General features: G+C 45.4%; 1 protein-coding gene across 2 annotated transcripts; it reads right to left on the bottom strand.

Annotated features, from left to right (window-relative positions):
• Positions 1-2339: 2339 nt before the first annotated feature.
• LOC104565211 (protein spire homolog 1) lies at positions 2340-18875 on the bottom strand. 2 transcript variants are annotated; one of them, XM_088533040.1, is made up of 16 exons: positions 18632-18875; positions 18313-18344; positions 17668-17832; positions 16583-16708; positions 16236-16301; positions 13148-13309; positions 11269-11337; positions 10630-10759; positions 9968-10092; positions 8562-8637; positions 7821-7972; positions 6607-6738; positions 5253-5317; positions 4424-4451; positions 3875-4017; positions 2340-2720 (listed from the first exon to the last, which is right to left on the bottom strand). In XM_088533040.1, exons 1-16 carry the CDS (start codon positions 18873-18875, stop codon positions 2534-2536), a joined length of 1902 nt encoding a protein of 633 aa, XP_088389166.1. In that variant the 3' UTR covers positions 2340-2533. The 2 variants fall into 2 exon arrangements, with proteins under 2 accessions (XP_088389166.1, XP_088389172.1); XM_088533046.1 differs by lacking the exon at positions 17668-17832.
• Between the last annotated feature and the right edge of the window lie 378 nt (positions 18876-19253).

Genomic DNA, 19253 nt, shown 5'->3' with positions numbered 1-19253 from the left:
AGTCTGCCAGGAAGGTTCTCTATATTCTTATATCCAGTACTCAATCATACTTTGTGCCGTGAAAAAGACATGCCTGCCATCGCAAGTGGTTACGATTATAATTCTTTTGCCGTTTTTCAGTCATGATTCACTACTGGGAGGGGACTGTAGACTGCAGTTGCGCACTGAGGGGGCAGAAAGTGGGTGAAGGGATCCTGCAGCAGTGCCCTGACATAGCCCCTTTCCTCGGTGAGATGAAGCTCATTGAGCTTCCCCCCATCCAGAGCTAGGTTTCACCAAAACAGTAATAAGCATGAGAGGAATCAACAAGAGACTGAAAAACAAAATAAACCCTGCTGCAATACTGAAGAGATACTCCCTCCAAACCATCACTTTTGAGGGGCTCCTGCATCAAATGGATTTTATACCTCTGCAGCCCTAAGAAATGCTGCTCCCCCCAGGAGGCATTGGGCCTGGATCTGTCCCACCCAGGAGCCTCCCCTTCAGCACCCTGCCTCCACCCTCCCAGTGGCTCACAACTATCCCAGTATCCCTTTCCCTCCAAAAATCTCCCCTGTGCGAGGGAAAGGCAGCCAAGAGGGGATGAACAGGCTCCTTGGGCGTTGTAGCAGATATGCATTTCTGCTAAGTCTGGCCCCACAAGCTGTCAAGCTTTGTTGCAGTTTGGGGCTAATGGTTACAGGCCAGAGTTCAAGGAGGAATACAAGTCACTGCAGAACTGGGGACAAAGGCTTTATTACAATCCACTCATGAAGCAAAACAGCTAATGCACAAGGAAGAGGAGCAATAGGAACACACGCCTTGGAGGCAGTTTGCAACCTCAGGTATTGGCTGTAGGGGTCAAGCTTTCCTTTAGCATCCACCCTCCCTCTCCTTTAGCCTCTTGGTTCTGCACTGAGAGCATTTACTCACCCCACAAGGCTAACAAGGTAGCAAGAGGGAAGCCAGTGGAAAGAGCACACCTGCCACCATAGCAGGTCCCTAAGCTGCCTTTGGTCTCCCAGTAAATTCACATCTGCCTTATTACCTGCTCTCTGCTTTGCTGGGCCCTGGCTGGGGGATACTCTTGTGAGGTTAATCAAATCAGGCTGATCCCAGCATATTTCTTCCTCTGTCTCTACAACCTCATTCCACCTGTGTCCAAGAGCACCTCCTGTTCCCAGCTCCCCTCAGGGCTCCCATCTTGCCAGCAAGCACAGCTGCAGCTTGGCTGCCTGCATCTCAGTTATTCCCTGCAGCCTGCACAGAGCCCACCTGCCCAATGTGGATTGCCTCCCAGGAGTACCAGCTCTTAGCACATGCCATGGAGGACCTGGGCAGACAGGCTGCACCCCTCCTAATTGAGGGAAGGAAAAGGAATACTTGAACATGCTCCAAAAGGAAGAACAGCTCCAGCTTCCCCCATTCATTTACTTGCAGAGCTTGCCTAAACCTGCATGTAAGCTGCATCTTGCAGACAAGCAGTTTAGAGGCAAGTAGAGCTAGGCCAGCACAAGTTAGGGAGAGGTATTAACCCTTTTAGCAAATCCCACAGGCACTTTAGAGACAGACCTTGAGTTCAGCCTCACCATCTCTTCTCTACTCTCTAGAGACACTAGCCCTTCACTCTCCCTGCCTAGGTATTGCTTTGTTCAAGATGACTTATTCCAGCTACAAGTCCATTTTATCCTTCACAACTGCCTATCCAGAGGGTAGACACTATCTGCAGAGAGTGTATCCTGCAGAACACAGAGGGAGAATCCTATGAAGACAAACCAGATTACCTACACCCCTTCCAAACAGGCAGCTCCTGGGGAGCAGCAGTCTATCAAATGTCACTTCTAGTTGTAACTACACAAAGAATTTACTAAAATGCTCTTTATTTTCCAGTGCATCACACACTCTAATAGTCTAGTTTACCTTAAAGGCAGAGCAAAGCATAATATCTAGAGAACAGCCATCCCTTCAGGTGATGATGGGGTTGAGATACTAGCTACTCGAGAGGTGGAATGTGCACACACAAAGTGAAAGAGTCTACTTCCTAAGCAAGGAGGCCATCCAACAACCATCACTACAATTTTACATGCATCATACGTGTGAGTTCAAGTGATTTTTTGTGAGTTTGAGGGAGGAAGAGGTGCTTGCAAGAATGCAGTGCTGTGATCACATAGCTGACAGCTCTACTTTCAAAGCCTCTCAGGAGCAGAGCTTTTTGGTTAGAAGATCCCCTGTTCTCATGACATAGGACAAAGGCTGCTTAGCAATGAATACAAACATTGCCACAAAATCATGACAAATGCAGGTATGAAAGAGGGAAAGCTAGAGACAGTGCTTCAACATTTATTTGCCCCAAAAACATAAAAGATTTAAAACAGTTCTAAAAGCCACACAATGTTATATAATACTTTACAGCATAAATATTAACTGTGCTTCCCGCTTAGAAAAAAAATAGCAGGGAGGTCTTTTAGTCAGGCCTTTATGCCCATATGTACATAAAGGTGTTCCATTGACTTCAAGTACAGAGCAAGTGACAGAAGATGTACAGCAGAGCCCTTCATTCCACTTTGGTCCAAGACCTGGACATTCTCCCAAGAGAGATGCTGTGCTGCTGAGCAGAAGCCACATTCAGCAGATACTTCTCACACTGAGCACAGATGTCTACCGACAGCCAGTCTGTCATAGTCCGTGTGCAACGGCACAGGGGCTGCGCTAGGCAGTGGGGCTCCAATGTGACGGGCACACTGAAACAGAGGGGAAAGAGGGGCAGGATAGCTCACCCAGGGTTCCGTTAGAAGGTACAAGTGCTCTTGTACCTCTCCTCTAAGTCTTGTCCAGTACTGCTGAGTGATTTTATTAAATGCACAAACTCAGAGCAGCTGCTTCCACTTTGGAAAACTACTACGCCCCAGAACAGCTTCATTTATTGACACCTCTGTTGACCAACACTACTTCAGCTAACTGTCTAACAGACATCCGTGGCTGTTTCACAGTTGTGCGCAGGTTCCCTGTAACCATAGAAGTAGTAGGCCTTTTTGCCATCTGAAAGCATAGCAGCAACTTAATCTGTAAAGCCTCTTCCACAGGTCTGCATTGAGTCAGACCAAAACTCTGTCCACTCAGTGTGGACAACAGGTAACACTGCCCTGATTTTTGGCAAATTGAGTTAGATAAAGCCCCAGTATTTGTTGTTCTGAAGTATTTTGGTTACAGAAGAGAATGGTGTCTGAGGGAAAATATACCTGTTCTTCTAGCACAATATGAAACTTTGATTTGGAAAGGACAGACCAGAGACTGTTTCCAGCCCTGTATATGCTATTAAAAAAAAAATTAAAAAAAATAAATAAATAAAAAACAAAAAAAAAAACACCACACACCATCTACTGCACACATAGGAAGACTGAGAAGCTATTTGTGCATTACTGTTGGGTCAGCTTTATCCAAGATGAGCATATTTTTAGTTGTAGGCCTGAGGGGGCTACCCCTGGGTCATAGTGAAAGATGCCCAGCAGTATAGATAGAATACATGGACTCTGGAAATTCTCACAGAAATGAAGCTGTCACCAGGAACCTTGTAAGGCCAGGCTAGTATGGGCAACTCTGAACCAGTGCTGGAAGCTTGACAGCTAAAATGCAAAATGGACTTCAGAGCATCTACCCAGCTTCTTATAGGTCACCTAAAGCCCACAGCATTTTCCAAGAGCTGTGAAATCAGTTAGACTAGTGGCTTGGTTGATCATTCAGCATGACATCCAGCTCCTCAGCACAGGACCATCTGCTACAGTTGCCAGCACATTTACTGACTTGTATATACAAGTGACTGATAATACCCTTGGAAGGGGGGGGGGGGGGGACACACCCCCCCCCCCAACAACAGAACACAGCTGTCTCAACTTACCTAGAACACTTCCAGTGCTCCAGTTCATGCAGCAAGTCTGAGTTCTTCTGCTCCTGAGTAGATGGATCCTCCTCTTTGGAGAGTCTCAGAAGTTTTAAGAAGCCCAGTGGAAGATGTACACACATTCTGAAGGGCATGGACATCTGGAATCATAACACAGCAGTTGCCTTGGAACAAGAAGCCTCCTTCTTAGCAGGAAAATTAGCATGCACACAATTGGTCTGTTAGCCCATTTAGAAGATGGGCACTGTGATACTAAATATCCTGACCCTCCTATAAATAGAGCAGAATAATCAGGATGAAAGGATGCTTAGTATAACAAGGCATATCTGTGATTTGATTCCGTATTTAACTTTTAGAGCTTGGGCATCCTGACAGTTTTTTCAAGTCAAAATTGTTTCTTCCATTTTTCTCAGAAACAAGTTAGAGGGCAGATCTGAGGTATCAGTTGGATGAAGGATAGTTTCCTACGACTAGGGGAGGTGGGGAGGGGAGGGGGGGGGGAAATAGAAAACAAAATCCATATGCTGTTGTAAAGACCAGACTTGCCTTGATGCAGCAGTCACAGCAGACAACACTAAGAGAAAGAAATTCCCAGAATTATTATTTGAGTAAAGCTCAGCAGATGCAAAAGCTACAGCTAAGGGTGAGTTTCCCAAGCAAACTGTACTTTGATTACGGCACAATGACTTAATGGCAAAGTAAACAGGAAAGCTCAAAGCTTGCTCATTTTGCTAGCACTCCTGTTTGTGGTAGTTTAAATCATCTGAAGTGTGTCAGCATTCTTAAGTTGAAGGCTTTATCTGCAAGTGCCCTTTACTCTTCACCCAGCACTAATACCACAGTTACAATTCTCCAGCAAGTGCTTGCTTATTTCTAAGCAAATCAGTGCCTCACTATTACAATAAATAGATTTAAGTGAGGCTGAACTAGCCTCAAGTTCTTCTTTTCCTCCCTCACAGAGGAAACCATCTCACAGGTGGATACAAACACATCCAAATGTTTTTTCAATCAGAGCCTGTAATTCACTTTTCCAGTCCTGAAGAAAAAAATTCTGGTGAAGACTCTCTCAAGTTAAATGCAACTTTTATATTAAAATTGCTTTCCACAGAAGAGTGATTTCCAGGAGTTAACTATACTACCTGCCCAGTAAATACGGTTACTGTTGATTTAAACCAAAGAGTCAAAACTAAGGTTCTACTTTAGACACAAAGTTTTCCCAAGTCATCTGTAGGTATAGACACATCAGCCTGCCTAGGATAGTAAAGCGAGCAACCTGCTCCTATCTAAACACTACACCGGTTTGGATACTGCATGCTTTCTTTACAGCTCTTTGACTCTTTCTTCCTCCTCATTCAGTGCCTTTGTGCCATCTCACCTGCTGCAGAGATAACAGCTGTAAGGCCACTTCAGGAACATCTGCTTACGGCAGCTGAAACAGATCTGTGAAAAGGAGAGTTACTAGTGAATGCCAATGGGAAATATCTTTGTATCAACAGTATCTGCTGCCTGCCAAATTGCTTTCCAAATAAACCAACCGCCTAAATACTTTAGATCCACATAAAATAACAGAGATCCAATGAAGGATAGCAGAGACACAGGTATTAGAAACTAAAAAGGCAAGGAAGTCTTATTTGTAAGCCTACATTTTTATGATGTAGAGGTTTAGAGCAGCTGCTAGACAATGGGGGTTTAAAAAAAAAGCCTCTTGAATAAACAATAGCTGCATTGTGTAAGAGTGTAACAGTAGCTAGTTAGAGAGGGGAGAGAGACATTCTTTGAGGTAGACTGCAGCAATCCCAAAGAGATTAAGTCAGGGCAAATTTGAATCCAATCCTGAAGCAAAAAAATGAGTCATAAGGAAGCTGATGAGTCGCTTGAGCTTTATAAAACATATTCATACACAGCTGGCAGTCAGAAGTGATGTTATCTTGAGAACTGGAGCTTGAGAAAACTAAAAAAATTTGCAGCAGTGAGAACACAAAGGAGGCAAAGAGCCATTTGAGAAGAGGCAAGTTAAAGCAGGGCTGGCAACTGCAGTGAGAAGCGAGCAAAAATTCAGTCTCTGGAACTCTGGAGCAAGAGACTGGGGGAGTAGCACAATGATGTCAACAGGAACCCTTTGGCCTTGTCTATACTGCTAAGAAATGACGGAGCAAGAGGCTGACCCCCAAAGCCAAACAACAAGGGCATCCTCCCATCTATGCCATTCCAAGGGCTTGTCCTCAAAACATTTGTTCTAAGGTGCTGAGACAACCCAGCACAGACTTAGTGAATAAGCCAGCAGTTAAGGTGAGCAGAGAGCTGGCTGCCCTGCACCGTCTCAAACCTCCTTGCTCAGGGAGGGACAGAAAGCTTGGGGCAGAGAAGAGCTTGCAGCACAAGTCAGCTGATGGAGTCTAAGAGCCTTTGCCTCCCTGTATAACAGTACCAAAAATCACAACTAATTACTTGTCACTTCAGAGCCAACCAAGAGGAAGGGCAGACGGCTCTGCTGGGTTGGAAACAGCAGACAAGAAGCATCAAGCAGAGGCTGAGGAGAATAGAAGGCTGAGTAGTTTCCTAATCAAATCACTCAGCAACTTAAGCTTGATTAGTAGCCATCACAGCACAAGCATCAAGATTTTAAACAGCCTAGGGTCAGTCGGAGAACAACTTCGGCAGTTGGGCATGGAGGGACACAAAGCCAGCCAGCTTGTGGAAAGGCACAGAGACAAGGAGAGGAAACGCACCTTGGCTCTTGGAAAGACACCATCGCCACACCTTCTGGGAGAGCCTTCCTCCTCCAGCACCATCATTGCATATCTGATTCCAATTAGTTCAGCAATCGTTGGCAATGGCCATTTGGTAGGAAAGGGACAGTCCTAGGCAAGGACAGAAGTTAAGCATCCAAGAAAGCTGAAGGAAGCACACATTTGAGGTGGTCATCCTCAAAACTGGGTCTCAAGAAGCTCAAAAGCATTCCTTCCCAAAGCTTCATTCTGCTAGGATGGCCCCTATCGGCTGACACTTTCAGAGAAACTACTGCTCTACCAGAGAAAGAATTGGTACAGAAATACTGCTACAGTATTCAAGCTCTTAGACAAGAAATCAAACAGCATCTTGATGCTTCATTAGAGAAACAGGTCCCTTGGTCCCCTCCAAGGCTCATTTCCATCTCCAGAGCCTTCCCTGGGAATTCCTACCCTTTAATGCAGACCCCAGCACAGGTAGCACACTGGCCCCTACTCACCTGGGCACAGGATCCCTTCCCATGGCACTGGCCTGCCTTGCCTTACCTTCCCTTCCCCAGGACCCACTATCCCCACATGAACAGGGGATAAGAAAGCAATGCTTTGATTCAGGTGTGGAGTCCAGGTCACACCTGCGTCCCTAGCACCCTGCTGAATAAAGAGATCACACAGCTGTGGTCAGTTTAGGAGATCGTAGGGAAGCAAACAGAAAAGAAGGAGGCAAGGGCAGAGCACAGCCTGTCAGGGCAGAGCAGGGCTGTACCAAAAACCTAGCATTGCTTCTAGAGCAATGACAACTCCTGTATTGCAGGTCCTTAGTCACTGACACTGTAGTCCCTCCATTTTGTCCATTTTTTCTATTAGCACTTGAATGCAATTTAAAGGATGTTTGTGAATATATAAGTCTAGACAGAACATGGGGAGATGGAGAAAGCAGGGCACTGCACCAAGAGCCTGCTTGAGCAAGCCCTGACAAGAACCTTTCAGGTAATGCAGTTGTATTTTTCTCTTCATATGGAGGAGAGCTTTTACTTCATCTTCCTCAAGCTGGAAAAAAGAATCTCCATAGGGACACTAAAGCATCCAATCTTGTCTAAATTGTCTGCATGGAGTCAATAATACCTCAACTTAATATTGGTGTACTGTATAGGCTAGAGCATGTGGTCATTACAGTTGTATCAGACTGGGCTTGCCAGCTCATGTACAGAACTTACAAGCTCCTTGCTTTGAAGGGCACTCTCTAAAGATCTAGACCTTCTTCTGTATGGACGCAGCTCCTGTTGGCTGGAGCTCAGGGAATGGACAGGTTTAATGTCTCCTAGGATGGGTCCACTTATGGGAGCACATGTACAGTTTGCAGAGACACCTGGAGAGCAAATGAGAACATTAGAGTATTAAAAAAGGAAAAAAAAAAAAAAAAAAAAAGGCACAACAACACACCACAACACTGTCTGCTTTAAATTTCCATCCCAAATGCTGAGCACCTAAGAGCACTACAGTGCTTTCTGGCTGTAGCAAGGCTTACACCTCCATCTCCCTCCATTAGCCCCAGTCACAAAAAAACAGAGATTACAGTAATTATGCCTGTCAGTAGGCAGTGAGGAGTCTCAATTAGCATCATGTAGTTTAATTAAAAAAAAAAAAAAAAAAAAAATCAAGTGGTGCCTTTGCTGCTTGAAAACTTAAACTCATTTAACTTTTGCTATGAATTCCAATTAGGCCTTTGGGGACACAGTATCATCATTTTGAAGTCTATGTAGCTCCTGCAGCTTCAGTCAACAGAAGAATAGCTTTCTAAGGGCACCTCCCCAAGCTCAGTGCTTGAACTTCTCACAGAAAGTGTCTTTTAGTGCTTAAAAGATGTCCAATGAGTCCAGGCTAAGGCTGTAACCACCCAGCAGGCCACTGTGCTTTGTCACCACCCTAGTTAGATGCACATTTAGGAAGACACTGACCTCTGCTAGGGCAGGTTGTCACAGACGACCTGGTTGAGGCAAGCAGCATGCTGGAAGGCAGCAGGGCAGTTGCTTCCTGTAAAGCAAAGGACAAGACAGTCTCATGCTGCATGCAAGGGACACCAGTGCCAAGCCCACACATCAGGACCACCACTGCTAAACAAGACCAGGGAGCCCACTGTCCAGAAATGATCTGGATTCCGTCAAAAACAGTGGGAAGAGAGAGACACATGTGGTACATTTAGGTACTTCCAAAAGGCAATAGCAAGTTGGTTCTCCCAACAAGGAGGTCACATTGGACCAACTTCAGTTTCATGGGTTCTCTCTCAATCCAAAGCAGATATTGGTCTCAAAGCTTCAACGGTTCAGAAACCAGCTGCACTAGAATCCTCCTTTACAGCCCTCAGAGCACATTAGAAACATTTCCTTGGTTTGAGCTCACATGCAGCAACTCCAGAGAGCAGTTCAAGAGACTGCACCCCAATAATGTCTCCCAAACCTAGTGCAGTATCTGGGCACCCTTGTTTTTTTTAAGCTTCTTCCCACTAGAAAAATGGAAATCCAAATTTGATCCCATTACAGTCTCTGCAAAAAAGTTCTCTCGACTCTAGCAGTAATACATCTCACGGCTCTCAAATACTGAGCGTTCCTAAAAGAAGCACTGAGTTATACAAATACAGCTAGGATTTTCTGCCTTTAAAAATTCATATCCATTTCCCTCAGTTAAGCAACTGCATTTCAGGCAGAAATGTTTACAGAAAGCAAAGATTCCTGTGTGTATGCCAGAGCATCTGTGCTAGACATGATCTATCAGAGCTTAAGCTCCGCTCCACAGAATTTGACTATGCCTAGGCTGAATTCCAGACACCAAGCAGTCAAGCTTTGCCACAATCAATCCATGGAGTAAGAGAACCCAAACACTCCATATCCCAGCTCAGTGGCAACGGTGCTCTCAGTACACAGGCAGAACAGTGGAAATGCACTAGTAAAGGTGCTTCCTAAAAACAAGCCATTGGGTGCCATTCCACATACACTCGCACACCACCTGAAAATGCAAGTACATCTGGCATCAAATGCCTTGCTGCATAATGCAAGGAAATAGGATTTTAGGCAATATAGGCCAAAACTGCTCCTATGCTTACGAAAATTGCTGTAGGATCTAGTTTCAGAAACCAAGAACAGGCCTTGTTTTTTTATAGGCTCCAACTACACCACAAAAAAACATGCTTGCGTATGGCATGAGTTTCTGTAAAGAACTTCAGTGAACCCAGAAGCACCATGTTTTTCCTAAGGGACAAGACTACCCACAGTAAGATTTGAACTTGATGTTCCAGAATGGTATGTACATGGGTCTAAGTGCCTAAGTTAACTATGCCCCTCCAGAGTCATTTCATTTAAAGCCTTACCTGAACTTCTGGTCCTAGCTGCTGTGGTAGAGTGTTCAGAATTTTAACCTCTGTACTGAGATTTTGAAGAGGTGAGACACTATTACTTGCAGATTTCAAGGCAATATTTGGTGCCACAGGCATTTCTGAAGGGGAAAAAAAACAAAAAACAAACAAACAAAACACACACACACACACACACACACACACACACAGAGTGTGAAGTTTTCTGTTGTAACAAGGACCAATGAACATTAAACTCCACACATCAGAATTTACTAAGTTTTGTCCTAGCAGTTACATCATCTCTGTTTTAGGTGATGGCCCAAATCCTGTTCTTTAGTGGATAGTTATGCTGGACAGTCACTGTTTTCTTAGGGGTACTGGTTTCAGCAGGTTTGGGGCTAACCCAGGGCAACGAACAGAAATTTGAATCTCCCTACGAAAGGATAAGTTGAAACTCTTTTGAGTTTCAATAAACCACAAGCTGCTTCTCTAGAAAAGTATTCTTATGCCCTACCACCTGTGTCAACACCAAACCTGCATTCCTGCCTCCCCTGCATTACACACACCAAGGAAGAAAGGTGGGCTTTCATCTCCAGGGCAGCCTGTTAATTTTAGTCAACACTGGATTCACACACATGCGTCAAGTCACTTGGTAGCAGGTGAAGCCCAACAGATACCTTTGGGCCTGCTTCCATCTTCTTTTGATGCCGATGGCTGAAGCCTCTGCAGTTGGTTTATTTCTGCCATGAGATGTTCGTGCCAGCTGGGCTCCTGCGGCAGGTGCTTTTTCGGCTTCCTCTCCAGCACCTGCAGGCAGAGCAGAGCACTGGGAAGAGTCAGCAAAAAGCATGACCACCAGCCTCACAAGTGCCTCAGTTGGGAGCATGTTGTCTCAAGCACACCCCCCTCACCTGCCCTTGCGCTTTCCACGTCTCATCTCTAAGTTTTGGGGGCATATGAGATGAAGTTTACATGATGTGTTTGCTGTGGAGTATTAGCCACTGTCAGACTCAGATCTAACTCTGGCCAAAGTCTAGGAATATTTCAAGACCACAGAGCATGCCAAATGGAAGAAGCTGCAGAGGAAGCAGGGAAACTGATCTTTCTCCTCTGAAGATTTGTCACCTCCCACTTTCGTAACCCCATATATTAGCAGACAACGATTTTCTCAGGGTCTGCTCAAAATTTAACTATGGTTAATACAACCCTCTTCCAAATCAAATCAGGTAGCTAGGACGTTAGCCCACAGAAACCATTTTGGCAGCTCCAGAATCACTTTGTTTTGCCATCACCAGGTGCAGCACCCAGCCACTTACTGGTTTTAAGTGAGGCATAGGAGAAGCTGCACCAACTCTGGCGCCCTTGCGTTTTTCCTCAATGATCACCTGAAAGAACAGAAATGATGCTTAAGAAGTTAAGTTATTCCTGTACTCATTCCCTCTCCCATTCAGCAACATAATGGGCAGCAAGTCACCATTTGGGAATGTAGGAGGTGAAAAAGATATTAAAAAAAAAAGTAGGCAAGTATAGAAAAAAATAGGTTTGCTTTGTTTTTTTAAAGCAGACGCAGCTTTGCTCGCAACAAGTTACAGGCAATCTAAAATACCAGGCAGATGTTTGAGGCTTGCATAGGAAGTGTACAGCACTCTAGCCCTGGCAGATCATTAAGAGAGCTGAGAAGCTGCTGGAAACAATATTGTACTTTGAGATTTTAATGCCACGAGTGAGTGTTCCTGACAAGCATCATGGTCACATCATAGACCTGCATCAAGCCCTGCACTTGCTGCAGAGGGAAGCACTGACGAAGGCAGCTGTACCTACACAGATTTAGCTGCTTTGATCACTTATCCTTACTTTGAGGCTGTGCTGTTTGCTTTCCTTGTGTGTACAACTTGAACACATGGGAGGGCAGGTGGAACAACACTACAGCTTTGGGGCACTTTCATTCATTTGAAAGTTAGACCATGGTTTACTGTGCTTTAGAGTAGCTTTGCCAAAGGAGAAATCCTTGTTTAAGAGCCTTCTCAAACAGAGGCCTGATCAGCAGCACCCCATGCCTTCCTTCCGTATTTCTGGCTATATTTCTTTGGACTTGCAGCTTGCTGACCATAGCAGAGAAAATAAATAAATAACAATTCAAGAGCCAGTTAATCCTGCCACCTTGAGTTATGGTTCTGTACTGCACAATGTGGTCACACTATTGTACATTGCAAACACTACAGCTATGATGTACTGTCTCTTTTTCACTCCTGCTCATTGATGCATTGATACCAGTTCTCCAGATAAGACTGACATTTCTCTGAAGGCTGGAGCCAGTCAGGAAGAGCAAGAGCTAGGATTTTATAGGGGTGCATGGCTCAGCTGAAGCTGTTTAATCCTCTGCACTCCAGGAGCACTGACAACAGGCAGAAAAGCTCATGTCTAGCATGGTATGCAAAGTTTTCACTTTTAAAACATATAGCTCTTTATAATAATTAGAATTGTCTCATCTTCTGCCAAGAAATACGTTTGCAAAGCACTCCAGTGCCACAAAGTCTCATGGCAATGTTTTAGATCTGCTCATCACTTCCAGCTCAAGCTGCAGCAGGCGAGCAGCAGCACAGGCCTTTAGAGCTCACTCATCTCTGTATCTGTGCACATTTACCAACAGTCAGTGTTGGAAACCCCTACCACTCGAGTCAGCACAACGGCTGCCCTGGAAAAATATTCTGCTTTTCTTATCCTGCCCAAACTCCTGCAGCAGCCTCTGCCCAAGGCAGAGCAGAGCACTTGCTGAGAAGTGCTTTTACATTGCACACATCCCACATCAGCTGAGAAAGCAGGGAAACTAGGAAGAGGTGGCAGACACTGCACAGCTCAGGGAGCCTAGGGAGACGGCAGAAAGCCCAAGCAGTCGAGGGGCTGTTTCGTGCAAGGCAGCTTAATTGCGCCAAGGGAGAGAGTGTTGACCCCTGCAACAAGAGGAAATTTAGCATCCAGCTTCATAAAAGTTTGGCTACCCTGAGTCAAAGTTACTGGAAACAAAGTGCTTAGGAGGACAAACACTGAGTTGAGAGATGCTTCTGAACTCATAGAATACCTTGGAGAAAGGGTTGTAAGACAGGCTTTTAAGAAAGCACCTCAACAGACACCACCCAGAAGCCAGGCAGTCAGAGCAAGTGGTTTCAGAGTGGTTCACCAAGCACAGTGGCTCACCTTCCGAAGGGTGTACCTCTTCTGCTGAATATCATCCGCCAACATCTCGTAGGGGGAGCGGGCACACTTCTGTGGAGGGGCACGATGCTGAGGTGTCCCGGGCACTTTGCGCAGCTTCACGCCGCTCTGCAGCTCACGGATGACGGCAGGCCACAGCACTGTCTATGAGAAGAGAAATGAGCTTGTGGAGAGGTATTTGTCAAATCATGTTAAGTGGAGGGAGGAACCAAAGTCACTCAGAGATACACAAGGGCATTCTTGACACCCTCTTCAACCCATTTATAAATCAGCTGGAGATGTACAGTACATCTCTGTACAACTCAGAATTGCTTCTCTTTGTCAGTTTACAGCAAGGGATCCGGAAGCTGGTTCCTCAGAATCCTTTCTGAATCTTGTTGCTAAATTAATGACTATTCTTCAGCAAGACACAGTTTTTGTTATCAGGTAGCTAAGTCTATCCCCTCTCTTGAAGAAATACTTGAGAAAGATCCTGCAAGGATGTCAGGTGCCAGAGTTTCACAGTAGTGTAACCCAGGAATGAAATCTCAAATCTTACTACTAAAATTCCCCATACTTTCAGAAACAAATGCATGAAGGGTCCACAGATGAAAGGAGACAAGGAGAAAGGATCTCGTACTTTAACCTTCCCAGCAGCCCGTGTTAGCAGTTCCAGCCTGGAGACACAAGCCAACATCTGTTCATCCTGTTTCTCTCTCCTGTTTCCACAGGATGCTCAGGCATAAAGATAAACCAACAGCAGGGAAAGAGGGAAATAAAAACCAACCGAACAACTCATCGGCATGTTTAGACAACATTGCAGTGGAAGTGCTAAGTCAACAGCTTACCTGGATCCCAAAGGCATGCCAAGAAAGAAGCAATTGTATTATAAACAATGAAAGGGAAGCAAAACAGAAAACTGCCTCAGAACTAAACTTCTGACTTAGACTCCCCTCCCTTTTCCACTTACAGAACAGAGCATCTTCACTAACCCTCTCAGCTATCTTGGTATAATGTCAGAAGAGCCCTAGGCAAGCGCTGGCTGATGGCTGCCTTCATGGAGGAGAAGGAGGTTTAGCTGGGGTGTTTTAGCCTGGCTTTGGAACAGTTTAGCTGAACTCCGTAAAACCACAACAGCCATAAAAGTGGCCAAATACTAGCCACGTCTCCTGGGCTAGCATATTTACTCCATAGGAGAACACAAACATCCCTTACAGAAAGTCTAAGGCAGGAAAGAGCTGGACAAATTAAACAGTTCCAGAGGCAATGGGTATGAAAAATTTTATCCTGATCCATCTGCACTTTCTAAAGTTTTATTTCACATGATGACAGAGTTGTTCAGAAATGTACCACCTGAAGAGACTCTTGTACTATAATACTGCCACATTATTTTACAGACAAGACCGGCCTTCAGCTGACCCTTTCAGAGCCATGTGTACATCCAAACAGTCTCTCCAGCACAGGAGGCATCATTTTCACTTAAACTTTTCTTTCTCACCCAACTGAACCACTGCAGTTACTCTGCTTGCGCCATCCCATGTACTACCAAACTGGGTATAAGCTTTGTACCACGCAAGATGCTACTTGAACACAGGAGAGCAGAGAGGAAAGAGCCTCGCATACAATACTCCATGCCCACTGCATGCAGTGTTCATGTTCAACACGTAAGCAGTAAGACAGCTCTGCTCCTAAGAGATCTTAGCACATAGACTTCAAGGTGAAAGCTGCCTTGCAACACACTTGGACAAACTCTGCTGAGATGCCACCACTCTGCACATCAGGCTGTGGCCTGTACTTCAGAAAGCCCATTCCATAGGGGTCAATATGAGAAAGTGGCCCATGGACAGCCCTAGCTGCTTGGCGTCACTGAAGGCATCAGCTCCAGCCTGTGGGATACCAGCAAAGCTGGCATCATCATTATTTTAAACTCAAAAGAGTTTGTCAGAACTATGCAGTCAACTGCTGCTTAGGGACTTGGAAACAAGAGGCAGAGGATTTGCAACAGACATCCTGCCTTTGTAATTCATGTCTCCTGAAGAAGCAGAGGCCAAATACACTGGCCTTGGGGCCACACAGCAAAGCCTACATATTTATTCATGTATTCCCTGCAGAAAAGAACTATAGCAGTTGATGAGTTTGTGGTTTGGGATAGCTTGCCAGTTTATTTTAATAGATCACAAAATTGAGAATATGCCCAAACACACATTTCACAAACATTTTCATACGAATAGTTTGAGCACGCTTCAAAGCAAGTACTGTTTAGACAAAAGGAGCAAGTCCACAAGTCTCTCGGGGCTTGCCGTTTGTCTCCACGGACTCCAGACTACAGCACATTTGTTTATGCTGGGCACAGCTCCAGCCAGCAGAGTTATTTGCTTCTGACTGAGTCCTGACTCTGCAAGGCCACAGAGAGAAAAGAATAAGTTGCTTTCTCTGCCCCAAGCAGAGAAAGAACTAGGAATGGAGAGAATGAAAGGACACGAAGTGGCAGCAAGCAGAAGGGGGGAGCCTCTCCCTTCTTTGCTCCAGCTGACACTGCAGGAACTGCACAGCCAGAGACAGGTGGATCTACTGCTCTTTGGTCCCCTTCAACCTGCTCCAGCACGGAGTCCACACGATAACCGTGCACTGGTCCACCTCAATGCTGCCAACAGAGCAGTTTACTGGGAGCTAGCAGTTCAACTACAGAACAGAGCAGCCTGCTCTTGGCAGGTATCAACTCCTGCCAAGAGATTGGAGCTCATTTAGCAGAGGAAACAGCCTGAATAACTACTTGTGGACACTTGCTCCACAAAGAATGCCTCCAATTGCACTTTTAGAAGTGGTTTAAGTTGAACCACAAAGGCTCTTTGTGCAGAGTAAGTGTCCACATGAGGTAAACACATTTAACAGTAGTCTCACTTCCCAGCTTGTTTTACAGACAAGTCTTTAACTACTTAAGCTCTTAAACAACCAAGGAAGTTTTGTTTGGGTGTGCTTGAGATCCTTTTCTATTTAAAAAAAAAAAAAAAGTCATCAGAAAGCCTCAGAGAGCAAAAGTAGATTAAAAACACCCCAAACTCCTCCACAGTGGAAGAATTAAGTCCCTTACCAAGTATTTTTCCTTCTTCTGAATGGGATTTTCCAGCAAGCATTCCGTGTCCATTCTCCTTAGTCTCTAAGTAATGAGCATACAAGGCAATGATTATCTTGTCCTTTTCCAGTACTTTCCCATCTACCCATTTCAAGTTATCAGTGTTAATCTGAAAAAACAAGAAGCTGAACTCTACAAACATTCAAAAGCCTATAATTAATCTGGTGCAGACAGAAGCCTTCCATATTACAGAAGGTAGACCTTCTGCTACATGTTAGATTTCTAGCACAAACTGAAAATTACTCTAGAACTAGATGAGCACATGGAAGCAGAATGAGCACTGCTAATGGTTGATGCTGAAATACCTCTCTTGAGGTCTGGATGATAGACAGAAGCTTCTGAAGTTCCATATATTCAGTAAAAAGACTCCTGCAGGTCCCCTTGTAATGGCTGGCAGCCTCAGAAGGCCTGGGCAAGCGATCCTCACAGATCTGGAAAAGAGTGCGGCTATTTAAGGGGGAAAAGATCTCCCTGAAAGGAAAAAGGCTGTAGGCCATAGGGGAGGAGAGGAAGAAAAAAAAAAAAAATCTTAATCTGTAGTTGAGATAGTTTTCCTCATACCTCGTGGCCCCTTTAAGAAAAAAAAAAAAGGGGAAAAAAAAGGAAAAAAATACATAGGTACTTTGTTTTTTTTCTGTTAGATGGAGCGGAACAAAGGAAGATGACCAACTCTGTATGTACAATAATGTGAGCAGTTGTGTTGATTAATACATCTTGTGACTAAGTACCCCCACAGGGCAATCTCCAGTACAGATATCGCATGACAAAGTACTGCAGGTGGAGACATTTATCCTGGTTTCTACCCTCCACCCCAGTAAGACCAAGGCATTGGAAATGTTGAAACGCTGAAGCCAGGGTCAAGAGCAAACTACTAGTTTGAGCTGTGATATTTAACACTTAACTCTTTCAGAAACTTAATATTTGAGCAGAAAAACCTTTTTCTTTACCTAGATCCTTCAAAGGATTTCATACCTAGAGGATATATACTGTGGAGGTTGTACTCCCTGGAAACAGCTTCCTATACCTTGACCTGTAGGTGATCTGCTGGCCAAACACTTAAGGCTCAGTTCAGCTCTGGGGCCATGGCAAGCCACTTTCAAAAAATTAGGCCTTAAAGAAGGTTTCTTTGCCCACATCTCCCACATACAGCTACAGGAGGCTCAGTACTGCAGAGCTCCACAGAGAGAGCTGTACAAGAACCCTGCTCAGCCTTCCTGACTATCTCTTTGCCATTGAAACTTCCAGGCACTTAAGGCATTTTTCCTTTCCCACACACATGTCTTCTAAGCTACCCAGCTTTTTCCCTGGAAATTGTTGAGCCCATTCACTCACAGTCTTGTCTCATCAACTCTTCTACAGCTGCTACATTTATTGAGTGGGAAAAGGAAACCTTGATAACATCCTGCAGGGTGACCACCACTTTCATCGCCTCGTTGTCCAGCTTCAGCATGAGGCGCAGCAGCTTCTCCAGGGGCTCGCTCAGTTCTCGCTCCACCTGGCTGTCAATTCCCCAGTCCAGGGCTTCATAGATCACCACTCCCAAGTACTCCAGCAGCTACGGAAACAGGCCAAGGAAGCAGCCTCAGAGCTCTCACTTCCCCCCACACGCAGCCCTCAGTGCTGAGCACCTCCCACAGGGTGAGGGGAGCTGAAGGGCAGCTGCCCACCGGCTGGCCTGAAACACTCCCCAGGTAAGCTGTTTTAAGATGTTAAATGGCCTGACTAAGCACCATTAAGTGATCGGTATTTTAAAAGACAGAAAACCTATGGGCTAGGGCTAATCCATTGTCAACATCTTCTGCGCACACACTTTCCCAGGCCCATCACCATAGTTGAGTTTGAATCTAGAGCTTTATGTCATTTTCCACATAGCAGGACACAGAATCACTCCGCCAGGCCTCTGCTTCCCCAGGGCACAACAAGCAGGAGCACCATGATATGTTTTAAGCACCCAGAAACCTGGGTCTCCAGAGGTTGCCTTCTGCCACAGCAGGATTACAGCTGCATGCACATGAAGCTGAAGGCACCAGCTTACCTTCTCCTCTAACTGTTGAGCATTGCCAACATCTGAAAGGGAAACAGGAGAGGAGAGGGATAAAGAAAACTGTGTAGGGGTTGATAAACAGCTTCTACCTAAGTATTTGAACCAAATGATTTGTAAGATGGTCGCTAGAAAAGTTAGGAGGCTGCACAGATGAATTACCACTCATCCAGGCCTTTGGAAAGAGGCTCCAGGAGAACAGCCACATGATAACACACAAGTAAAAAGAAAGAAGAAAAGCATTTCCCTGTTTCCCCCACATTTTAGCTAGGTAAGAGCTAGGTACAGGAACAAGTCTAGTCCCCACAGCTACCTGTGCTCTTCTGATGGACCTTGAAGGAAATGGCACCATCAGCATGGATGAAGATGCTCCCAGGACCCTTGATGAGCACAGCATGGAGCACAGGGTGCAGCCCACGGGCCAGCTGCCGCATTCTCGAGCAGCACTGGAAGCAGAGGGCCCAGGCCTGCTCCTCGCTCAGGGCACGCTCCAGGCACCGCAGCACCTCTGCCAGCGACACCATGGGGGGCTTCTCCTCACATGGCAGCAGCTCCATCACCAGCAGCTCCCAGGCCTGACTCCAAGGCTAGGGCCCTCCCAGCAGCCTTTAACGGGCTCCACTGCTGTGTCCCACCCGCCCCCTTCCCTTCCCTGCAGGTGTGAGGGATAAAGCTCATTTTGCTCTGCCTTTTTTTTTTTTTTTTTTTTTTCCAAAGGGACACACTTAATGCCACCCTCTAACTTGTATCTATAGGAAAGCATGGGGCAAAGTGGAATCTAAAGAGATAGCAGGGCTTTTAAAGTTCGTGCTCAGCTTCACCTTGATGATTTCTAGTGGGAATATTGATGGGAAGGTTACTTGGTGCAAGGTAGAAAAGAGCAAGCTCGGCCTCAGGTAGGGAGGGAAGGAAGAAGAAAACATTGTATATTAAGG

Source organism: Tinamus guttatus, unplaced genomic scaffold, assembly GCF_059628265.1.
Source record: "Tinamus guttatus ecotype Peru unplaced genomic scaffold, ASM5962826v1 Tinamus_guttatus_pri_ptg000035l, whole genome shotgun sequence".
Lineage (NCBI taxonomy): Eukaryota > Metazoa > Chordata > Aves > Tinamiformes > Tinamidae > Tinamus > Tinamus guttatus.
Note: the sequence above shows the minus strand (reverse complement) of the source record. Positions and strands in the feature narration are given on the sequence as shown.